The 22,393-nt window shown below is 40.0% G+C and overlaps 1 protein-coding gene across 9 annotated transcripts in view; it reads right to left on the bottom strand.

Moving 5' to 3' along the window:
* The window catches only part of Prtfdc1 (phosphoribosyl transferase domain containing 1), an 89,442-nt gene extending 69,053 nt beyond the window's left edge, over positions 1–20,389 (bottom strand). For 2 of the 9 annotated variants that reach the window (XR_012442137.1, XM_074056488.1), the window contains exons 1-4: positions 20,015–20,194; positions 11,427–11,533; positions 8,797–8,889; positions 7,140–7,323 (exon numbers count right to left, since the gene is read on the bottom strand). Coding sequence is in view for 8 of the 9 variants with exons in the window: in XM_074056488.1 (XP_073912589.1) it covers positions 7,140–7,323; positions 8,797–8,889; positions 11,427–11,533; positions 20,015–20,062 (432 nt within the window). In the remaining variant the exon portion in view is untranslated. Of the gene's footprint in view, positions 1–7,139; positions 7,324–8,796; positions 8,890–11,426; positions 11,534–19,660; positions 19,986–20,014; positions 20,259–20,310 lie in introns of those variants that run through there. The other 7 variants (XM_074056489.1, XM_074056486.1, XM_074056483.1 and 4 more) reach the window with 7 other exon arrangements.
* Between the last annotated feature and the right edge of the window lie 2,004 nt (positions 20,390–22,393).

Raw genomic sequence — 22,393 nt, 5'->3', positions numbered from 1 at the left:
GAAAGCTAAAAGGAAAGATTGAAGGGAAACTTCTTACTAAGAAGTTTCTTGTTAAGGAATTCAGGTTGCCAGGGCCCCTCATCTCATTAAAAAACAGAAGTATGTTAGCCATGCTCTCCAAAAATTAACCTAATTTTTCCCTCCCTTCTTCTCTCCCTCCCTTCCTACCTTGGCTATACTAAGGTTTGAACTCGGGGCCTTGTGCTTGGTAGGCAAGCGCTCTTCCATTTGAGCCATCCTTGCAGCCCTTGTTGCTTTAGCTATTTTTCAGATACTGCTCATGTTTTTGCCCTGGGCTGGCCTCTCCTATCTCTGGCTCCCGCAGAGCTGGATGACAGGGACACACCACCATGTCAGGCCATGTAATGTTCATTTTCAAGCAATTATTTTCTACACTGTTGCTATTCATGCAGATTCATTTCATGTCTTACAGAAAGTTTAATATAATAGCAAAGACAAGTCCTGCTATGTATGTAACTACCTATCCCTCACAATGGTCCCTCTGAGCAAATTGTGGACCACCACATCAGGTAACTGACACCTTGTTGGGAAAAGTGTCCCAGGTGTGACTTATGGATGCTGATAGATGGGACAAGGAGACATCCTTTGAGTGAAATGAACTTTCAACTTTGTGTTCTCAAAAAGAAAACTTAAAAGAATTCTATCACCATGTTTTTCCTGGGGGGTAGGGATATGGGGGATCCTACTCAGGGGTGTGAGGGAAGAGGAAGGCAACAGTCAGCATTAAACCTTTACCACTGTCATCCAGCTTCACACATTGCACCTTAGCTTTCATTAGACGACAGGAGACCAAGGAATAAGATTACGCCATGCTTCTGAATAGCACTCACCAGCATGAACAGTCCTACTCTCTCCCAGAAACTTCTAAAGGCATCCACAGGACACTTGAATTACCATTGTTTTTTCCAAGGTGTTTTTGAGATGTCTGCACCCTATGAGCAGGGCTAGAGGTATGAGGAAGCACCAAATGCCCCAGAGGAAAGTGAGCAAGTCTTATTCTCTTATTGATGTTGCTTATTCATTTTTTTATTAGTCTCTGCCCTCGGGTGTGTTGACAGAGCTCAAATACTAAAGGGATGGTCAGCTAAAGCTTCACCTGATGGAGCAATTAATTTACTTCTTGGTCACCAACTTATATGCTATGGGTGGAGAGCTGTTCACACCATATCCCAGACCATGAATATGGATTTTCCATCCATTTACGACAATATGTAATTAAGGAGGAAGTTTTACTTGAGTGAGCAGGTAGTCTTTTATATGATGTAATCTCTTAGGAAATGATTTGTGTCACCTTGGTGGAAGACAGGAGGAGAAATATTTGGTAAGAGGGGAACAGAAGACATATTACAAGCATCTTTGAGTCTTACGAGATTGATGTTTGGGACAGAAGCTAAGACCACACATGTGTGAGGCAACATGATGGCGGTGAAGGTTTGATGTCCTCTTCCCTTAGAGTCCTGCGTAGACACTCCCACATCCTTCTCCCAGGAAAATATGGAGATTTAATATTATTTGTCTAGATGTAGCGATAATGATCCCAATGCTGCTGGAGTTTTAAAAATGCAAATGTTTATTTTAAACAATTATCATATGAACATGAGTTAACAGAGTGCTCAAGTGTTAGAATGTATGCCTCAACATGAATGCCTTTAGTAATAGAGAGGTTGTTTAGAGAAATGGATAAAGAAAATGTGGGGTATATACAAAATGGAATATTACTCAGCCATAAAGAATGAAATTATATTGTTTGCAGGAAAATGGTTGGAACTGGAGATCATCATGTTAAATGAAATAAACCAGATGGAGAATGATACGTATTGCATGTTCTCTCTCACATGTGGAATCTAGATGTTTAAAAATGAATGACAGGAGTATAAAATGGGAAGGTTTGGGAGGTGGCAGCCAGTGGGAGGTGATACAGTGAAAGGAGAAAGTAAAGGTAGGGTGAATAAGATTGAGGTGCCTGTATGCATGCATGAAAAATAGAGAAATGAAACCTGTTAACATTGTCTAAAAATGGGAAGAGGAAAGGAAAGACTAATAGAGGGATGAAATTGACTATATTCATGTATGGAATATCACCACGAAACCCCTTTGTGTAATTACTATTTTGAAAAGAGAAGGTCTGAGAAATTAGGAAGTGAGCAACATGTTTAATAAAAGTGACATGGCGTGCAATGCTGTTGGTTTCAGGATAATCAGCTCCAGCCAGGGCATATACTAAGCCTCAAGAAAGAGGACTGAGATCTTACAAAGCATAGTTTCTGCAGCAGAGCTAAACTAGAAATTATGCAGAGATCTCTTGAAAATTCTCAAATATTTGAAAATTAAACAACATGAAATAAGCAATGAGTGAAAGGGGAAGGCACAGGAGAAATTCCAAAATAACTAAAAGTTAAAAACATATATCAAAATATGTGGACTGTAGCTAAGAAAAATTTACATTATTACATTTGTGTTAGAAAACAAGAAAGGTGTCAAACCTGTGAACTAAACTTCCATTTGAAAAAATAAAAGCCAATTAACCCTAAAGCATACAGAAGGAAGGAAATGAGAAAGACAAAAGCATAAATGATGGAACTGAAAACAGTAAGGCAATTGAGAAAATTGAGGAAAGTATAATAAACTGGTTTTTTGAAACAAGGGAAACAATTGACAAGTCTCTGGGCACACTGAAAAAAAAGCAAAAGATGGAAGGTACAATTTAATAATCAGGACATTTAAAGATAATATGGAAATACAATAAGCAACTCCATGCCCCAAAATGTGAAAACTTAGATAAAATGGACAAATGTCTTAAAAGACACAAACTAATAAAACTTATTCAAGATGAAATACTCCTGAACCAGTTCATAGAAACTGAATTTGTAGTTAAAACCTAACAGACTGAGACTGGTGCTGCACACTGTAACCCCAGCACTCAGAAGGTAGAGGCATAGGACCACATGTTTGAAGTTAACCTGGGCTACATAGTGAGTTCAAGCCAGTCTGGTCCTAATAAAGACCATATCTTAAAAACAAAACCTTTTTGACAAAGAAAATTCCAGGTCCAATGGTTATGCTGAAGTATTCTACCAAATACTCAAGAAAGAATCAGTACTAATTCTATATAAATTCTTCTGAAAAGAGACAAAAAGGAAATACTTCCCAATTCATTTCATGAAACCAACATAATCCTAACAGCAGAACCAGAAAAGGCATTATAGAAAAAGAAAACTATGGTTTATGATCCTTCATGAATGTAAATGCAGAAACCTCAAAAAAAGCCAGGCGCCAATGGCTCACGCCTGTAATCCTAGCTACTCACTCAGGAGGCAGAGATCCAGAGGATTGCCATTCAAAGCCAGCCCAAGTAAACAGTTTGCAAGACCCTCTCTGGAAAAAGCCCATCACAAAAAAGGGCTGGTGGAGTGTCTCAAGGTGTAGGCCCTGAGTTCAAGCCCCAGCACTGGGAAAAAAAAAATCAAAAAATATTAGCAAACTGAGCCCAGCAATGTATGAAAAGAATAACATATCATGATCAAATGGAAAGATAACTCAACATTAGAAAAACCAGCCAATGTCATTCACCATATCAATAGATCCAAGAAAGGTATCTGATAACAGTCACACATGATTTTTAAAAATCTCTTAGCAAACCAGGAATAAAAGGAACTTCCTTAATCTTATAAAGAATATCTTAAAGAAACCAATAGTCAATACCACACCAATTGAAGGAAAGGATGTTTTCTTTCATCATTCCTATTGAGTACTGTTCAGCCAATGCAATAAGAAAAGAAAGAGGAAAGTATATGAATTAGGAAAAAAAGACATAAAATTACCTCTGTTCACAGAAGAAATGATTACCTTCATAGAAAATTTTTAAAAAATCTATAAGAAAGCTGTTAGAATTAATGAATTTCAAAATAATCATAGGGTTCAATATATAAAATCAATGCTACTTCTATAGACTATTCATAAATAATTGGAAATCAACTTCAAAGAAAAACCTCCTTGACATAGTATGACTCAAAAATAGTAAATATTGAAGTAAAAACCTAACCTTATATGTCTAAGGTATGACTCTTGAAAACTAGAAAACAGTGAAATTAAATAGAATCAGTGCCCTGATCAGGGAATGGAAGAAAAAATAGTGCTAAGATGTCACTTCTCCCCAGATTGAGCTATAGATTCTAAACAACACTAATAAAAATGTTTTGTAGAAAACAACATGATTTTAAAATTTGTTCAGAAAGGTAAAGAACAAGAATAAGCTGAAGCAGTTCTTAAAAAGAAAAGCAAAGTTGGAGGATACAATATACCTGATTTCCAAGCTCTTTACAAAGTTAGAATAAATAAAACAGTGTGATTTGTGACTTGACAAACTAGATGAACAGACCTGATAGACTGTCTAGAAATAGACACATGTAAACATATAGAGTTAATCAAATTAAATTACGCTCTTTAAAAAAATGCTGTTAGGAAAATGAAAAAAAAACCAACTCACTGACTGGAGAATATATTTAAAACACATATATCTAGTAAAGGATACACAGCCCAAATATGTAAAGAATTTTCAAAACTCGATAGTAGGTAAAGCAAACTACCCACTTTTAGAAATGGACAAGATATTCGATCAAATGCTTCATCAAAGCCTGTATGAGTAGCTGATAATCATATGAAAATATTGCAATGTCATTATTCACAAAACCATGCAAATTAAAATCATAGTGTGGTACTATCAGCTCTTCAAAAAGGAAAACATGAAGAAAAACTGACAATATGAAATGCTGTGAAAATATGGAGCAACTGAAACTCTCACAAAAGTATTCAATCGCTTTGGGAAACAGTTTGGCAGTTTCTTTCTTCTTTTTCTTTTTCTTTTTTTCTAACAGTAGTGGAGGTTGAACTCAGAGCCTCCCACTTGCTAGGCAGGTGATCTACTGCTTAAGTCTCACCCAGCTCTTTATGCTTCTAGTTATTGTTAGGATAGAATCTCACAGGTTTTGCCTAGGCCAGCCTGGCATGGTCCTCGGGATTTCAGACATGCACCATCATACCCAGTTTATTGTTTGAGATGGACTCTTGTTAACTTTTTGGCTGGGCTGGCCTTAAACTCAACCCTCCTGATCTCTGCTCCCTGAGCAGCTGTGATTATAGGTGTAAACCACTATGCCCAGCTTTAAAAAGGTGTTTTTAAGAGCTGGAATGAATACAGTGAGGATCACAGACAAATGAGTGGCAAAAATCTTGTTCATTCATACTTAATCCAAGGTGAAAGGAACCTAAAGACAGAAAACATTTTCAAGATGAAACTGAGGGGGAGAATTTGGTCAAGGTACATTATATTCATGTATTGAGATATCACAATAAAATCCCTTTGTGTAACTAACATACACTAATAAAAAATAAAATGCAGCTGGGTGCTGGTGGCTCATGCCTATAATCCTAGCTACTCAGGAGGCAGAGATCAAGAGGGTCAAGGTTCAACGCCAACTTGGGCAAATAGTTTGGAGACCTTATCTTGAAAATACTCATCACAAAGAAGAGGACTGGTAGAGTGGTTCAAGGTATAGGCCCTGAGTTCAAACTCCAGTACTGAGAAAAAAAAAAATTCTACTTTAAAAAAAAAAAGAGGATAAAACCAATGAGCTAGGGTTAAGGTGTTTGCAGACAAACAAAAAACCAACCTCACCCTAGCCTGAGAGATCATCAGGAAACACACAGTATGTTTCTTAAGAAATGAGAAGTAATGTTCGGCTGCTCTAGACCTCAGGCAACTGAGTCATGTGAAGAGGGTGGCAGGCAGAATCCTAAAACGGTTCTCAAGATTGCTGCCCTGTACATGTGTCCTAAATAGTCCCCTCCTCTGGAGTGTGAGTGAACCTTGTACATGTGGCAGGAGTAAATTCTCTTGAGATTAGCTAACTAGTCAGTTGACGCTGAGTTCATCAAAAGAGGGATTATCCGAGGCAAACATGACTTCATGAGGTGAGCTGTAGAAGGGCTGGGCCCATCCTTAATGAGATTCTCCCACAGGGCTTGAGATGCATAAACTACTACAACTGTGTTCAACTGCCTGAGGAAAAGTTCATGATACAAAGACCTGAGGGTGACCTCTAGAAGCAGACACGGGGTACCAGCTTACAAACAGGAAATGGGGGCTGAATTCTGACAACAATCAGGATTCTTGGGAAAGGCCCCAAACCTTAGCTGATCAAAACCTGAACTACCTTTCTCATCTCAGTATAGTGAGACTCCAAGCAGAGAACTCACCTGTAACACATGCAAATTTCTGACCCACGAAACTAAGATAATAAACCTGTTGTGTTGGTTTAAACCATTAAGTTTGTGGTGATTTTGTAATGACCAATCAAAAGCCAATTCAATGTGTCAAGCTAGTTTAGTCAGTGAGAATATTTTCATGGTTTTGACCCCATGAGTTCTTCAATGAATAGTAAATTAGCTTTAATGATTTTGTATCCATTGAATCAAAAAACATCATACGAGTTAGCATCATAGAGGTAAGAGATGATTACTAAGGGGACCATGTTTTTGAAAAATAATTGCTATCAATTCTGTCCAGAGATGGCCACAGAAAGCCCACCATAACCTGGTAGAAGAACTTCTGTTGGAGGCTTTCTAATCTGGTCTCCTCACACTGGAAGATGTACTGGCCCTATGGCTTCCCTTCTCTACTTCCGGGCCATGACTACAGACACTCAAGTAGTCTGGACTGGAAGCCTCCCACACGTGTCCAGGACCAAGAGCGATATCCAGGGTAGAAGTACATCCCTGTTCACTGGACTCCCTTAACATGGACCATACTCATTTGTGAGGCTGGGCACCAGGAAATAACCACACAACTTCCTCATCATAAAAGAATGCATGAATCATTCCTAAAGAGTCTTTCCATATATCTGAAAACAGAGATTTCTTTTTCTTCCTCCAAAGAATACTTTTGAATTCTTATAGTAGGATGTAGGATTCTTGCAAAATTTTTTTAAATTACCCTCTTCATTTTCATTTCAATTTTTTAAAAGCAGACCCTTCATTTTCATAACTTTGTTAGTTCTTTTTTACTAACACATTGTGAATTCTAAACATTGCATAGTTAAAATGAACATGTGATAACTTACTTTGTAACTTTTTAGTCTGATGAAATCAACCTTCATAGAGACAAATCGATCTGAATTTCGGCTGATGTTCTTCAGGTGTTCTACAAGATCAGCACAGAATTTGTACCCTCCTTTAAGCACACACAGGACCATAATGTCACAGTATCCTGTGTCTTTCATTATATCCTTAGCCAAGCGCTCAATTCTGAAAGAAGTAAGGGGTACAAGACATATTAAAGAACAACTACTTCCGAGTACTTTTGCTCCTATAATAAAAACATAAGATGCATTATACATGTTAGATTAGCATGTGGATAAGGAGAAAAGCTTAGGAAACAGAAACCAACAAGCGGAAAAGTTTTGTTTAGGCTGGACACAGAGAGAGTGTCCAAAATACTTCAGGATAGCTACTTCACAATGCTATATCCTTGTTCCTGTATGTCATAAAAATTGAAACATAAAATACACCGTCAAAGAGCATGCATGTTATCTATTGTTTTCTCATTACAGTACCTAGTTGTTAACCTCAACAACGTTATGATGGCATTTGGTGGCATGCTCACTTTATAGCAGAGAGGAAGGAAATGGACAGTGAAACTGTCAAAGGAATAATATGTCTTATATTCGACCAAGGTAGCACGTTGCATACATGAAAAGTGCCCCAGAGTACAATTTGTAGGAGGCAGGGTTTCTGTGGCACACAATGTAAGAGATGCCCCCTGGAGTTGTGCAATGTACAGCAGCCATAGACTGTGAAACTGTCCTTGTATTTATTTCTAGTTGTTCCAAGTCTGTAAATCCATTGCCCATTCACCATATAACATTAAAACTTTAAATGGGGGCAGGATCTAAGGAGCATACTTAAAAAAAAATCCTAACTGGCATATAATTAATTAAATTATATATATAACTTAATTTAATTTAATTATATATAATTAAATTGAATATATAAAATATATATTTAAATTAAATATAATTTAATTTATAATATAATTAAATTGAAATATATATATACATGTATACATGTACATTTATATAATGTCTATATAACACTGAATTATACATGTAAATATAATGGTACATGTATTCTACACATTGATGTATATTACAAGTTTTCTATAAACATATTATATAAATGCTACATGTATTCTACATATTACATAATATATTTTAAATCTTGCATATATAAATATATACATATATATATATACATATAGAATGGTAGTCATGATTTTAGGTAATGTTCCTCAAAATTTGTTTATCAAAACCAGAAAAGTACAACAGACTAGATATCATATGTCACATGCTCCTTAAAAAAAAGATATAAGGACAACTATAATCACTCCAAATTCATATGTTTCAATACACCAATTAAAAGATAAAGAGTGTCAAGAGATTACAAGAGAATCACTTTAAATGCAAAGACACAGATAAATTAAAAGTAGAAAGATGGAGAAAACATGCCATGCTAATACAAATCAAAAGTAAGCTGGAGTAGCTACTTCATTTTAGGCAGGGTAGACTTCACTGCAAGGAAAGTTTTCAGGGATAAAGTACAAGAGTATTACAAAATGATAAAGAGGCCAATTCCCCCACAACAATATAACAATCCTTATCGTTATGCTCCTAACAGCAAAGTGCCAAAACGTGATAGAACTGCAAGGAGAAATAGACAAACCCAATATTGCATCTGGAGACTTCAATATTCCTTCTGCCAGTAACTGTCAGATCCAACAGCCAGAAAATCAGCAACACCATCGATAAACTGGATCTAATTGACATGAATAGAATACTTCATCCAGCAAGAGAATACACATAATCTCAAAAGATACCAGTGAAAAAGACAAGTCATACGCTGGGAGAAAATGTTTGCAAATCACATATTTGATAAAGGACTTGTATGCAAATATACTTTTAAAAACTCTTAAAATTCGATAAGAAGAAAAATACCAAATTAGAAACTGGCAAAGGACTTGAATAAACATCTATCAAAAAAGATAAATTAATAGCTAATGAGCACACTAATGACTCAGAAAACGTAAATTAAAATCACAATGAGATATCATGCATCCACTAGAATGGCTATAACTCAAAGGACAGACCATATAAAATGGTGGCTATTTGGTGGAGACACTAGAACCTCATGTACTGCTGGTGGGAATGGAAAATGGTGCAGTCCTTTTGGAGAACAATCTACAATTTCTTAAATTTACCAGGATGCCCAGAATTCTACTCCAAGGAATCTATCCAGGAAGAATGAAAAGAGATGTCCATACAAAGACTTACATGGGAAGGTTCACAGAAGCATTGTTCTCAATAGTCAAATTTAGATATACAAATGTCCAGCCAACTGGTGAATGAATAATTAAATATTGTATGATTTTTATTTTAATGAAATGTCCAGAAAAACAAATTTATAGGGAAAGAAAGTAGATTAGTGACCACAAACTGGGGGTGGGGGTGGAGGTCGGGGCAGGCGCCAGGAGTTAACCGCAAACAAAATTTTTAGTACAATAGAATTGTAAAACTGGATTGTAGGGATGATTGCCCAAGCATGAAAATGTATTAAAATCATTGAGTCATTTACCAATAATAGGTAAATGTTGTAATATGTAAATATATCTTAATGTTTGTTTTAAAGGTGAGGATGGGTATTCCTGAGGCTCACCTTAGCTATTGACTCAAAATTTTTCAGACCTCAAGGTTAGGAATATACACTCAAGTTAACTGCAATTCTCCTGTACAGGGAAGAAGCCTAGGATCAGGTTACCCTGGACTCAATTGTGTATTAAGTCAAGATTCAACGAACTGAAGCCACAAAATTCCGGTAAGAAATCAGGCTGTTTAAACTAGGGACCTCCCAAACTGGTGTTAAGGGAAGTCTCGTCTGAGAGTTATGGACAATGCAAAGTCTCCCTCTGCACAGAGAAAGCTGTTTCTTTATAAGTCAAGCATTTCCACCCCCTCTCCTTTTTTTTTGCCAGAATTCAAAACAAAATATTTGTTTTGAATTGCCAACTGCTAGATTTAGCAATTTAAAAATGCACAATTTCCCAAGTATATTTGACCATGGAACTTTTTTCCCCTCTGAATATCAGGTTTCTATTCTATGTAAAATCCACCTGAGGCCATGAGAAACCCCAGACTAGAACTTACTTTAATAATACACTATAAATTCAGAGAACAAGCAATATACACATCTTATGCAATGGAAAATCTTAGAATGTGGATGAAAGAATGACAGTTCTTTTTGCTTATTGACAGCGATTAATGGAAAGATAATATCTTGGGAAGAGTGACTAGTTAGAGATTTTTGAACTTTCTTTTGCTCTGAGGACTTAGTTCATGAAGTTAAATATTAACTCAAAAGACTATAACAGCTTTAAAAACAATAGAGGTAGAAGTACTATAGATTATGAATTCCATTCTGAATTCTAGACCTCTGAGGAATTTCTAGGATTCCAGATGGTACATTGTAAACACCAGGAATTTTGCTTTCCCTATAAATGTACAGGCTTAAGTATTCAACCTTTGTCTGGGAACTGAGAAATACCTGAGCAGTCTTGATAGTAAGGCAGTTTTGTTAAAAGGGTACAACCCATAAATACTGATGCTCGTGGTGGGCTGAATTACAGGTGGTCTTTGAAAACCAAGAGTACATTGAAATAACACAGGATCTTGAAATGGGAGAGAAAATGTCTTTGGGAAAACCAGTCAGCTAGAAAGAAGCCAGAGAATGTCTATGTGGAAAGGAAGGAAAAAACTAGAAACAGTATGTAAGAAAGAGCTCTCTGCAGAATTTTAAGCTGCAAGTACCGTTATTCTCAAAATATTGCCACTGGCCAGAAATTATAATTGTACACAGACTAGCTAAACCATGAGAAATGAAAGTTGCACTGAAAGTGAGGACTCAAAGGGTATGTCTTGTGAAGACAAAGGTCACCTCTTGATTCCCTGGTTAACTGGACAGTCTGTGAAAGGCATGAGACAAGGGTTTTGGGGTGAAATGCAAGGCCTTCCCAACACCCATTTTCATCCTTTTGTATAGGACATAGTTATTCTGAGGCTGTTACTTACATAGCTTACTTATGCATAGCTTTCTTACCATTCTCTCCAGAACAAATGTCCAGGTATATCATTCAGATAAAGCATACATTTATTGTATTCTAAATTTGCTGCCTATTAAATGTCTTTTTACCACTAAGAAGAGGGACTCAGTAATAAGGTCCTCATATCTATTATAGGATTCACACAAGAGTTGGTCAGCTTAATTTAGGGACAAGACTTAACACAGGAAATAACACTCACCTGTCCACAATGATGCCATGAGGTATGAGCACAGATTGCAAATCTCCATAATAGTGCTGTGGGTATGTGAATAAATTCAAGTCATATCCTGGCCAATTGTCCATTATCTGTAAATCAAATTATTTTAATTATGGTATTTTTCATTGGAAGTTTACTTTTAAAACATAACCAACAAGTATCATTTGAAAAAAACAGAATAATAGTGAATATAGAGAAAAGGTCTATAGATCTTAACAGTGCATTGTTATATTCTCTCAACTTGTGAAAAACTCAGGGGAGCAAGGTTATTTGTTTGCTACAACCTCTCAAAAGACTTAGTACTAAAATGACTGCTCCATTCTCAACTATTGGTAGCATATAAGAAAAATATAAACTCAGCATCTTTTAACTGACCTGGTAGTATTATTTATAAGAGTGTTAAGGGCTGATGGTATAGCTCAATGATAAAGCATTTTCCTAACATGTGTGAAGCCTGGGTTCAACCTCCAGCACCATATAAAATAGTATATATGTGCAAACATATAATTTATATCCAATCTATAAACATATTATGAATATATAACAGAATTGTATAATCTATACAGTGTCATATTGTACATTTTATATCATTATACATAAAATTACTTTTCTATTCATTGTAAATGCCTCATCGGTCTGGAAAGTTTACTTATGAAAAATATGTATCTCTCAGCATTTGAGCAGACCAAATTTTGAGTGGTCCAGTCAGTACAGTAAAGACTTTAAAAGGATGTCCTATGGTGGGAGCTTAAGCCAGTCCACTTAAGAAAATGATGGTGCAGAAAGTTGGCCTATTCATAGAGCAGATAGACTGATAGCAAGTCTTTCTCTTGCTTAGGACTCAATGTGCAAGTTTCGTGGTTAGAATAATGACAAGGTGGGGAGAAAGTGAAGATGAAAGTAAAGTTACTTTTACTTTCGATCATCAAGAGAAAGATGCAAAAGAGCCAGGCATGGTGGTTCATCTGTAACCCCAGCTACTTGGAAGGTGGAGATAGGAGGGTCGTGGTTTGAAGCCAGCTTGTTTTTGAGAGCCTATTTCAATAACAAGCTGGATGTGGTGGTTCACACATGTAATCCCAGCTACTGAGGATAGGAGGTAGGAGGATCATGGTCCAGCAAAAAAGCATGAGACTATCTGAAAAACAAGTTAAAAGCAAAAGAATTGGGACATGACTCAAGTGGTGGAAGGCTTCCCTAGCAAGCATGAGGCCTGAGTTCAATCCCCAGTACCACCAAAACAAACAAAGAAAAAAAGATGCAATACTGAAAGTGTTATATACTTGAACTAGCTTCCTGGTCTTTAATCACTCCTGCACTCTTTGACCAGGCTAGCCTGTTCAGCTTTTAAGATGTCAAGGTCTCTTACAAAGCAGAACCATGCTAATTTTCCATCCTAACTCCCTATACCTTCTTGCTGCCCTTGAATTGGTTTCCAGTCAAGTCACAAAAAACAGCAGCTCTGGTTTCATTCATCTTTCTTGTACCTTGTAGCCTCGTGTACCCTTTTCCTTCCTTTACCCCTCTACCTTTGTATTTAAGCTTATCTCACTCCTCAGAATCTCAGGTAAGGTCCCACTTCTTAATGCTCCCACCCCCGATCTTCTTCCTCAAATTCCTTGTAGCTGTCTGTTCTAACAAAGGTTGCCACTCATGCTTCTTGAGGACACTGCTGCCCTTCCATCTTCCTCTTCATTCTGTCTTATCTGTTTGCTGACTGTTTAAGAACCCACTCAAGCTCCAGTTAGTGCTGGGACGTTCCCTTGCTTTCCATACCCCTCTACACACATGACTCAAAAACAGCTCCCCTTTATATAGGTGTTGGAGGTGGGTATAAGGTCTAGTCCCTACTCACTCCCATCCCAGTTCTAGGTTCTGGAAAGCCAGTCAAACCAAACGAATGTTATTTGTCCTCAAATTTTATCTCCTTCCTATCTCAGGCCAGGGCAACTCATTCTCCCAGTTGTTTAGCAAAAACCTTGACATTGTCCCTGATTCCTTTCTTAAGTCCCCCTCACAACTCGTTAGCTCGTCCTATCTTCAATTCCTCCCCAATTTAAGCAGGACCACCCCTCCTCTCCTCAACTCCACTGCTGTCTCTCCACCTCCATCCTGGTCCATGCCACCATCATTTGTTCCCAGACTAGTGCAGGAGCTGCTAAACTTATCCCCCTTCTTCCACTTTTGCATCCCTCCACAGGGCTCTTTGGAAAATGTACATCATATCATGGAAGCCTTCTACTCAGGTTTTTTCAAGGACTTCTCATTTCACTCTGAGTAAAATCTAGAGTCTTCACCATGGTCCACAAGGGTCTGCCTCTCTGATGTATCCTCTGGCACTTTCTTCCTCCCTCCCTCAACCATCGTTCTCCTTGCTGCTCCTTGAATCTGCCAAGCATGAGCTGTGTACCTGTGATTTCTTTTGCCTACAACATTCTTCCCCTAGATGGCCACTTGGCTTGTCCTCTCCCTCTTTCAAGTCTTCATTCATTGTTATCTCCACAGAGTGGCCTTCTCTGATTTCTGGTAGAGATTTTTATATTATTCATTGTTGAATTCCCAGTGCCCAGATTATGGACCTGGACTAAGGTAAGTGCTCAAAAATGTTCAATGAATGAATGAATGATATACTCTCCACCCATACACTGCCAACTATCTCAATTCCAGCCTCAACTCCCAGTTTGCTTCCTTGTGACAAAGAGCACCATGTCCAAGGCTCTGGAGAGTCATAGCTATCATATCCATTATCAGACAAATGGCCAAAGGGTGTGTGCCATCTGCATATTTGAAAAGTATCACATTTGCTCTACCTCCTCCAGCAAAGCAAATTAGTGGTGGGACTGGTGAATTTGTACAAAGCAACTCTGGTTTCCACCCTGAGAATTCCTTGGGCATGCTGTAACCTCTAACACCACAGTGACTGGTCAGAGCCTTGCCTAACAGCTGTATCTGAGAGAACTCCAGCCTCTGGTTGACCACAGTAAAGGCTGTCCAAGAACCATGGTGAGCACCAGGCTCCAGGGAGATCACTCAAGCACTTTCTGGCTCTCCTTCTGGACCACACACACTACCCACTCCACTTCCTAGAACTCTTCCATTTGTGGCAACAGTGGCTCATCTGTTTTTGGTTTTTGGTTTTTTTTCTGGTGGTGGTGGTACTGGGGTTTGAATTCACAGCCTTGCACTTGCTAGGCAGGTACTCTACCACTTAAGCTACACCCACTTCTCCCCCCAGCCCTACCAGTGTCCTTCTGAACGTATTCCTCCCAGCATGCAAATCCTTTACTGCCTTTTGCTTTGATTGAATCTCAGAGACTACTCTCTACTTCAAGTTCAAGAGTTCTGAACCTTACTGCCATGAAATTAGAGAAATCGCTTATTCTCTCTGAGACATGGTTTCCCCCTCATTCAAGTAAGACACAATAAAACCTATGAACAGGGAAGACTAAATGAAATATAACAGATAATGTACACAGAATAACTAGCACATAGACATGAGCAAACTAAATACCTAACAAATGATGCCCAAAATGAGAAAAGAATGCCAAGGAAAGAGAAAAGATGATAAGAAAATGACAAATCAAACCTAAACATAAAACTGTAATGGCAATCCATAGCTGAGAGGCAACATGGAGTAATGACTGGTCAATAGCATAGACTTAAAAGTCTGGCGCATGGGACAAATATGTTAGCCCTGAGACCTTGGGTGTAAACTCCAAGTCTCAACGCATTCATCTATACAAATGAAGCCAATGCCTGCCTCATATGGTTACTATAAAATAAGACTCATATCAGCATGTTAAATGTTAACCACTTAAATGTATTGAACCATCAATCATTTATATAATTTACTTAATCCCTTATATAAATTATGTTTTAAGTCATTTAAAGAAGTACCTCAAAGCTACTTGCCAGTCTTATTATCCCAGTTAAAGCTGTAAATTTAAAAGTGGAAGAAATATACTTTTCTGATAGGATTATGTAATCCCAATTGGCCATTATTTCCAATTAATCTGAAATAGTGCTTTCATTGCTGAGATAAAAGATAGGGTCTACTGGTTTAGGCTTTGCTATCTTTAATGGTGGGTGTAAATAAGTCTAAACCTGGAGAAATGGAGTTTGCTCTGAACCTTAGATAATTATGCTATTCAGCTGTTTTTGAAAAAACTCACATCTTGAAATAGTTTCAGTATTACAGATAATATGCTCTAAATGTATTCAGCACAATGCTCTCTCTGTTCAAAGAGGCCAAGCTAGGAAAGTGACAAGCACATTAACTGAGTCATTTTATACAGCATCCAAATCCCAGAACTAATTCTGACTCTCGTTCTCATTTGAAGATATATTGAAGTCATTACAAGTCATTACAAATTTTTTTTCTTGCTGAGACTATTTCTTGTAGTTTTATCCTTAAGGGAGAATAATAGTTTGGAAACATATAAGCAGCTAATTTCTGCTTCTGTCCACCTCTGAGCTCCACACACTTGGTCCCATACTCCCCTGCAAGGCATTGTCACTGGTTTTCAGGCTCATGTTTGTCCCTCCCTCTATCAGCAAAGAGGAAGGAAGTCTCATTAAGAATCGCAGCCAGGAACATCAACAGGCCCAGATCCAGAGCCCACCTCAACCACAGGTTTAGAACAATTGATAGAAGCAATGCTCAAAGCAGGCCCCAGGTTCTGCTACCAAAGGAGCAATGGGAGCTTGACAGACCACATAATACCTTGTTTCCCAGATGCCTTCCTTTTCTGCAGTGGATTCTGCCCCCAGAACATAAAACTCACTGTGACAAAGTAAAGCTGTCTCTTAGATGGAAGCCTACCTGATTACTTGCCTCTCTCCCTGACTCTGCCACACTAACCCCATGAGAGTAAGGATGGATTGGGGGAAGGGAAGAGTCAACCATAACAGAAACACATGTCATTGTAGATTTTCCTATTTTTATTTGTACCAAACTCACTTGTGTAGACATCAACTATGGCTCTTTTGATAATGCTTTAGTAAAAAAAAAAAATCAAACCAAACAGGGAAACAACAATATCTAATAACCTGACTCCAAAATAGCCCATGTGGGCAGAAATCTTGTCTCTGAGAAATAACAAAGAGTCACCAACCAGGAGTCTGATGATCTTCCTAGCTCCAGATCAAATGACAACCAACTCTGAACAAAATTTCTGAACTCGGGGTCCACATCTCTTATTTGGCAATTAGTATATGCTATACCACTAATGCCCTTCCTGCCAATTCAACTGTAAGCCACTTGTAGGCAAGAATAATTTTTAAATCTTTTGATCTTCCTTTCTCTTAAATAAATTATACTTTTCTTGTCATGTTTCCACCATCTGGCTCTAATTCTCAGACATCCCCAAGTTTCTGCCAATTCAGAATTTTCTTTTCTGCGTCACTTCTGGACAACTCTGTGGCGATACACTTCAATCCTCACCTTGATAATCATTCCAACTATTCTTTCCTGTAGCTCCGTTACCTGTCTTATGTTAAATTACTTCATCTTAATACTCAGCAACACATTCACATAACCACACCAGTCCTCTGAGCAGCCCCATCTGTGGGATTCCTTGCAGGAATCACAGCTATCTATGGAGGGGAGTGTTCAAAAACTGGTTCAAATTCTGCTTCTGCCATTTGCTACTTATGTGACTATCATAGATATGTAAATTGCTGGTCTACATGGTCTGTCCGTGCCTTGGTTTCTGCTTCTGTAAAATGGGGAGTATAGTACACCTACCTCACAGTAAAAGCCCATGGAAGTGCTCAATAAATGCTTGCTTATTATCACCTGTCCCCTCCCCTTTTTTCTAAAAACTGGTACTAAAATTTCCCTTTGATTTTTTTTGCATCTCTTTCTAAGGGGTTTCTATTTTTTCCAGTATACTTATCCTCTCCAGCTTTTCTTTCGTTCTCAACCCTATATGGCATGAGCTTCCCTCCATCAGCACCTTCAACTCTCCGAACTTGACTTGCCTTTTATATCCAACTTGAGGTTAATCTGATGGTCCCAGTTTCTATTGGAGAAAATGACATAAATGTGGGCCCATATCATCATTCATGAGTTATTGCCAACATCGGTGGACCCTCGTACAGTTTAGCAACTACGTGTCGTGCCCAAGCCCCACCCTAGCTGGTGCGGTTCCTCCTCTCCTTATACGCCTCTCACAATTCACAAAATGACCTTGCTTCTAAGATGGCCTCTGTTGACGTTGGCCTCTGTCCAATGGAGATTGGACAATTTACATTATTCTCTCACTTGCTATTAATAATCTACCTGTCATCTTATTAGTGCATCCAGATTCACCTCATTCTTTTTCAAGAGCATCCAGCATGATATGGTGGCAGTATATCTTAAACATTTTGCTAATGGGATGGTTGTTTAAAACCAATTAATTGCTTTGTTATTGTTAAATACAATGGCCCCTTTCCCATCTTTCTCCTCCTACTTGTTCCTTTTGTAGCCTCTGACACTTGTTGTCCTCATGACTCCCCAGGCCCTTCCACAAAACTGTGTCCTCTGGGCACCTACCCACTGCTTATTTTTCCCATGCTGCTCTTCCTTCTTGGTCTCGTTAACTGGCTTCTCTCTCAGTTTGCCTATTACATTGGGGCTTTCTGGGTGTCTAGCTTTTTCTCCAGGCCTTGTGCTTTCTAGGTAGGTGCTCTACCACTTGATCCATATCCCCAGTCCATTTTGCTTTAGTTACATAGGGTCTCGTGTTTATGTCTGGGCTGGCCTAGACTGTGATCCTTTTATTTCTGTTTCCCACATAGCTGGGATAATAAGGATATGTCACCACACTCAGCTTTTGTTGGTTGAGATGGGGGTCTCTCGAAATTTTGGTCCAGGCTGACCCTGAAACTGGGATCCTATGTATCTCTGTCTCCCCAAAAGCTAGGATTAAAGGTCTGAGCCATCATGCCCAGTTTCAGGCAGCTATCCTAAAAAGTTGTTTTTATTTCTTTTTTTTTCATTTTTATTGGACATCTTTGCTCATTCTCCAAAACTAAATATTACTCTTTCTGCTGATGATTTCCAAATCTGTTATATTACTCTCCTGGATTCTAAACATGAATTTCAAATTGTCTATACTATGCCCTGACTTGTGGGCCCTACAGTCTTAATTTATCCAGCATTGAACTTAATTGTTTCTCTTTTTACATTTTCACCCCCTCTTATTCATCCTTCCCCTCTGTCCTGTCCATCTTCCTCATGGTTACTAGAGTGAATTTTGTAAAAGCATAATCAGATGTGATGGTTTCTCTGTACTTGGTATGTGGCCCTGTGCCTCGGAGTCCTAAGTGGTGACCTCCTGTGTATTCTTCAGATCTTGGCTCAAATGTCACTGAAAACAGGCCACCACCCTGATCACCTGAGCAAAAGCACTGCTTCCCAGCCGTCCTCCAGTTACTTTCTACCCTGTTACCCTCTTCCCCTGGCACTCATTATTCTGAAAATATCTATTTATTTGCCTTTATACTGCTTGATCTCCTTTTGTATGCAAGTTTCATGAAGACTGGGTGTGGATCTTGTTCCCTGACTTTGGTCTGGGCCTAGAACCCAGCAGGACAGACAATACGCACAGAATGAATTAATAAATGAACTCTTTCTCCTTTAAGGAAAGATCCTGCTGTTAAATTAAGAACTGAGCCACACATTTCAACCTGAGCAGTTCTATTCCAGATGAGTTGTTTCCTTTCCCAACCCCCCTCCCCCGCCCCCGTTCTAATTCAGTCCATTCATTTTCATAAATGGATTATCTGTGAATTACATGCTGAGCTCTGGAAAGAGAATCTAAATGGCAAGTGAGCCCCATCCACTGTTTCACCACCTTTTCACACTAAGCCTGACACAGTCATAATCACCGTGGTCTCTGACCGGATCCCAGAACACACAGAGAGATGGGTACCCTCTGGTTGACATCTGAAGGATGCTAGGGTTTAAGAATTGCCCCCTCCCATCCCCCTACATCCCCCATCCCGACACACTTAAGTATTTTACACACATTCTCTCCAACTTGTCTCCCTTTCTAGAGGAGGCATAGGACACTCCAGGGCCCCTAGCTTGTCCCAGTGCTTGTGCACAGAGCCCCACCCCAAGTTCAAAGGCTTCAAAGCTCCAACTCCATCTACTTTGTTACTTTATGTCCTTCTGCCTTCAAGAATTCTCAGTATCTTATTTAAAAGACAAAAGTTAAAGCCCATACTGAAGCAGTCAGGAGGCAGCACAGATAGGAGAGGCGGCACGCAGGAGGGAGGGGCGGCGAGGGGCAGCTCACAAAAGTCGCTCCTGGTGGCTGTCAGAAGTGGGGACCCCGACGTAAGGCGGCAGTGGTGGGCTCCTGGCTGGGGACCCGGGACGAGGCGGGGGTAGTGGAAACACCGGGTAATCGTCAGATTGGGGGCGGGGAGAGGAGGACCAGGTCTGAGGATGCTAACAATCCCCGTCCGCCGGGGAGGCAGAACCCGAACCCGAACGCATCTCGTGGACAAGGAGGGTGCCAAGAAGGGAGGGGAGGGGAGCAGCCGCCTCGTTCCCGAAATTGGGACTTTGCATTTACCACGACGCCTCGCCCGTAGTCTGGCGCCTCCTCGCTGCTCCCGGCCATGTTCCTCTCGGGGAACGCGGGAAGGAAAGACGCGCGCAGGAAGGATCCGGGAGGCCGCGGCGAGGGTGGGGAATGGGACGTGGGGACACGGATGGGGACCGCCCCGCCCCTGGCCAGCCGGCTGGAAAGCAGCGCCTGGCACGGCTCCAGGCCTCGGGCGAGGCGCCCCCTCCCCTGGCGCGGAGCCCCAGCCGGAGCCCGCGGCTGCGGGGTCGCGGGGAGCAGCTGCGGAGCAGCGCGCGCCCCACCTGAGCGCAGGCCCGGGGCGCGTCCCTGGCGGCCGCCGCCTGCCGCATGGCCGTCTGTGAGCCCCGGAGCCCCGCCGCCTGCTCCGCGCCCCGCTGGGACCCGGGGAAGCTGGCAGCCCGCGGAACGGCTCGGCCTTTACGGGAAGAGAAAGCATCCCCTGCTGTCCCCAACCCCTGGGCTAGCGATCCCTTTGATTCCTCCCTGCCAATCTTGATGGCGCTCTGATCTCTAGAGCCACGACACAGAGCATCGTCAAGTATTGCTGTGGGCCCACAGTAGCCCGGGGTGGATTTCAAACCCTTTCTCCGTCCAGCCAGAAGTTGGGAAAACCACACAATGGCTTTTTACCTTGAACCATATCCGTGATAGGGCCTTGTCACTGCATTCGGGGCAGGGGGCAAAAGGGGTTTTTATAAATTTCTTTATCTGCTCTATCTTCGGTAAGAACACACGGGCAGATTTTAATTGTTTCATGTTGCAGTGGAAAGCAGTAAGTCTCCTGTGATTAGAAATCCTTGTTTTGTGAATGTATTATTAAAGCCAACCCCCAATCCCAGCTTTTTCCCAACCCAAGACCTGGGGGATTTTGTCCTTTCTCTCAGGTCTTGCTTTCTCTTTATGTGTATTCATTGTCCTAGTCTCTGACATCTTGCCAGAGGCTCCACACAGTAGGATTTGGGTTTAAAGCTCTGAATTGAGCCCAGTTTTCTTGACTCCCCAAAAGACCTGTGTTAGTCTTAGGATGTGACTCAGTGGTAGAAGGCTTGCCTAGCACAAAGCCCAGGGTTCCATCCCCAGCACCACAAAATAAATAAATAAATTGCTTTCTTGGCCCTTTGGCTAAGATCAAGTGCAAAAGATTTATGTTAAATCTTTGGATTCTGGTACATGCTGGCAAGAAGACTGGTGACTGTGCCTGGTTTGAGGGGAAAATAGTTATCAATCAGTTCATATTCCCTAGGTTGGAAAAATATTAGTCATTCAAATGTGGCAGCCGGGCCATGCTCAGTACCCTTGGCAGTTACAGTCTCTCCTAAAAGCCAGTGTAGTGCAAGAAAGAGGGTACAAAGATCCCTGAGATTACCCTCTTTGCTTGTTGACTGGCTGCATGAATGGGTGAGTTTCCTATGGCTCAAGTAAACAGTTTCAGTCATTGTGAAAGGTCCTTATTTTGAAACATTATATTTATAGCCTTCCTGTCTCCTTTCTCATACATAAAGGACCATCTTTTATTTTCCTGTTTGAAGACCAGGCCCAGGAAATATTCGTAACCGATTTCACTGAAATTTCTTAAAGTGCCATCATTAAGATGACAATCAAACATTAGGGTCATTCTTCTCTCTCAAAGACCTGCAGCTTCACTGGTCACTTCACTCCCATGTGAAGGTGTGGAGGATCTTCGGGGGGCTCAGAATTCTGCACTGCGGAGAGACACCAGAAGGATATGCTGTGGTTGGGTCACGAACCATACTCTGAGATATACCATTTCTCATTGCTTCAATATCAAACTAAGCCATAAGGGGCCCACTGTGAGTGTATGGGCCAGATTGGGAGGCAAGAGATTTCAAAATATATTAAAGGCCTGGGATGTAGCCCATCGGTAGAGTACGTGTTTATTATGCTCAAGGACCTGGGTTCAATCCCTAACGCACACACTCAGAAAGCAACAATTGGGCCCCAGCCCATCCACGGTGGAAGATGTGAGGGAGATGGTGCAAAAAATTTTACCCCCCACCCGAAAGATCATCAATTTAAACATAAAACCCAATAGGTTCACAATGAAAAACTGAACATGCTTGAAAGACAACAGGAATCTCATGAATGCACATTCAAGAAAATCCTATATAGACCTTTGTACAACACCCTATAAAGACCACAGAATGATGAACAGATAGTTTCTAAAATCAAATTCATTTTATTTATTGTCTTCGTATATTATGATAACCTTTTGTGTTGTCTGATTAATATAAGACTTGATATCACAAGTAGTATTTGCAAAGACTAACATGGAAGAAAAGCAACTCATCTGTCCAGGCTTTCTTCCTAACCTTACATTATGAGTATTCATAGGCAAAACATAGT

Source organism: Castor canadensis, chromosome 15, assembly GCF_047511655.1.
Source record: "Castor canadensis chromosome 15, mCasCan1.hap1v2, whole genome shotgun sequence".
Classification (NCBI taxonomy): Eukaryota; Metazoa; Chordata; class Mammalia; order Rodentia; family Castoridae; genus Castor; species Castor canadensis.
This window is presented reverse-complemented; position numbering and strand designations above follow the sequence as displayed.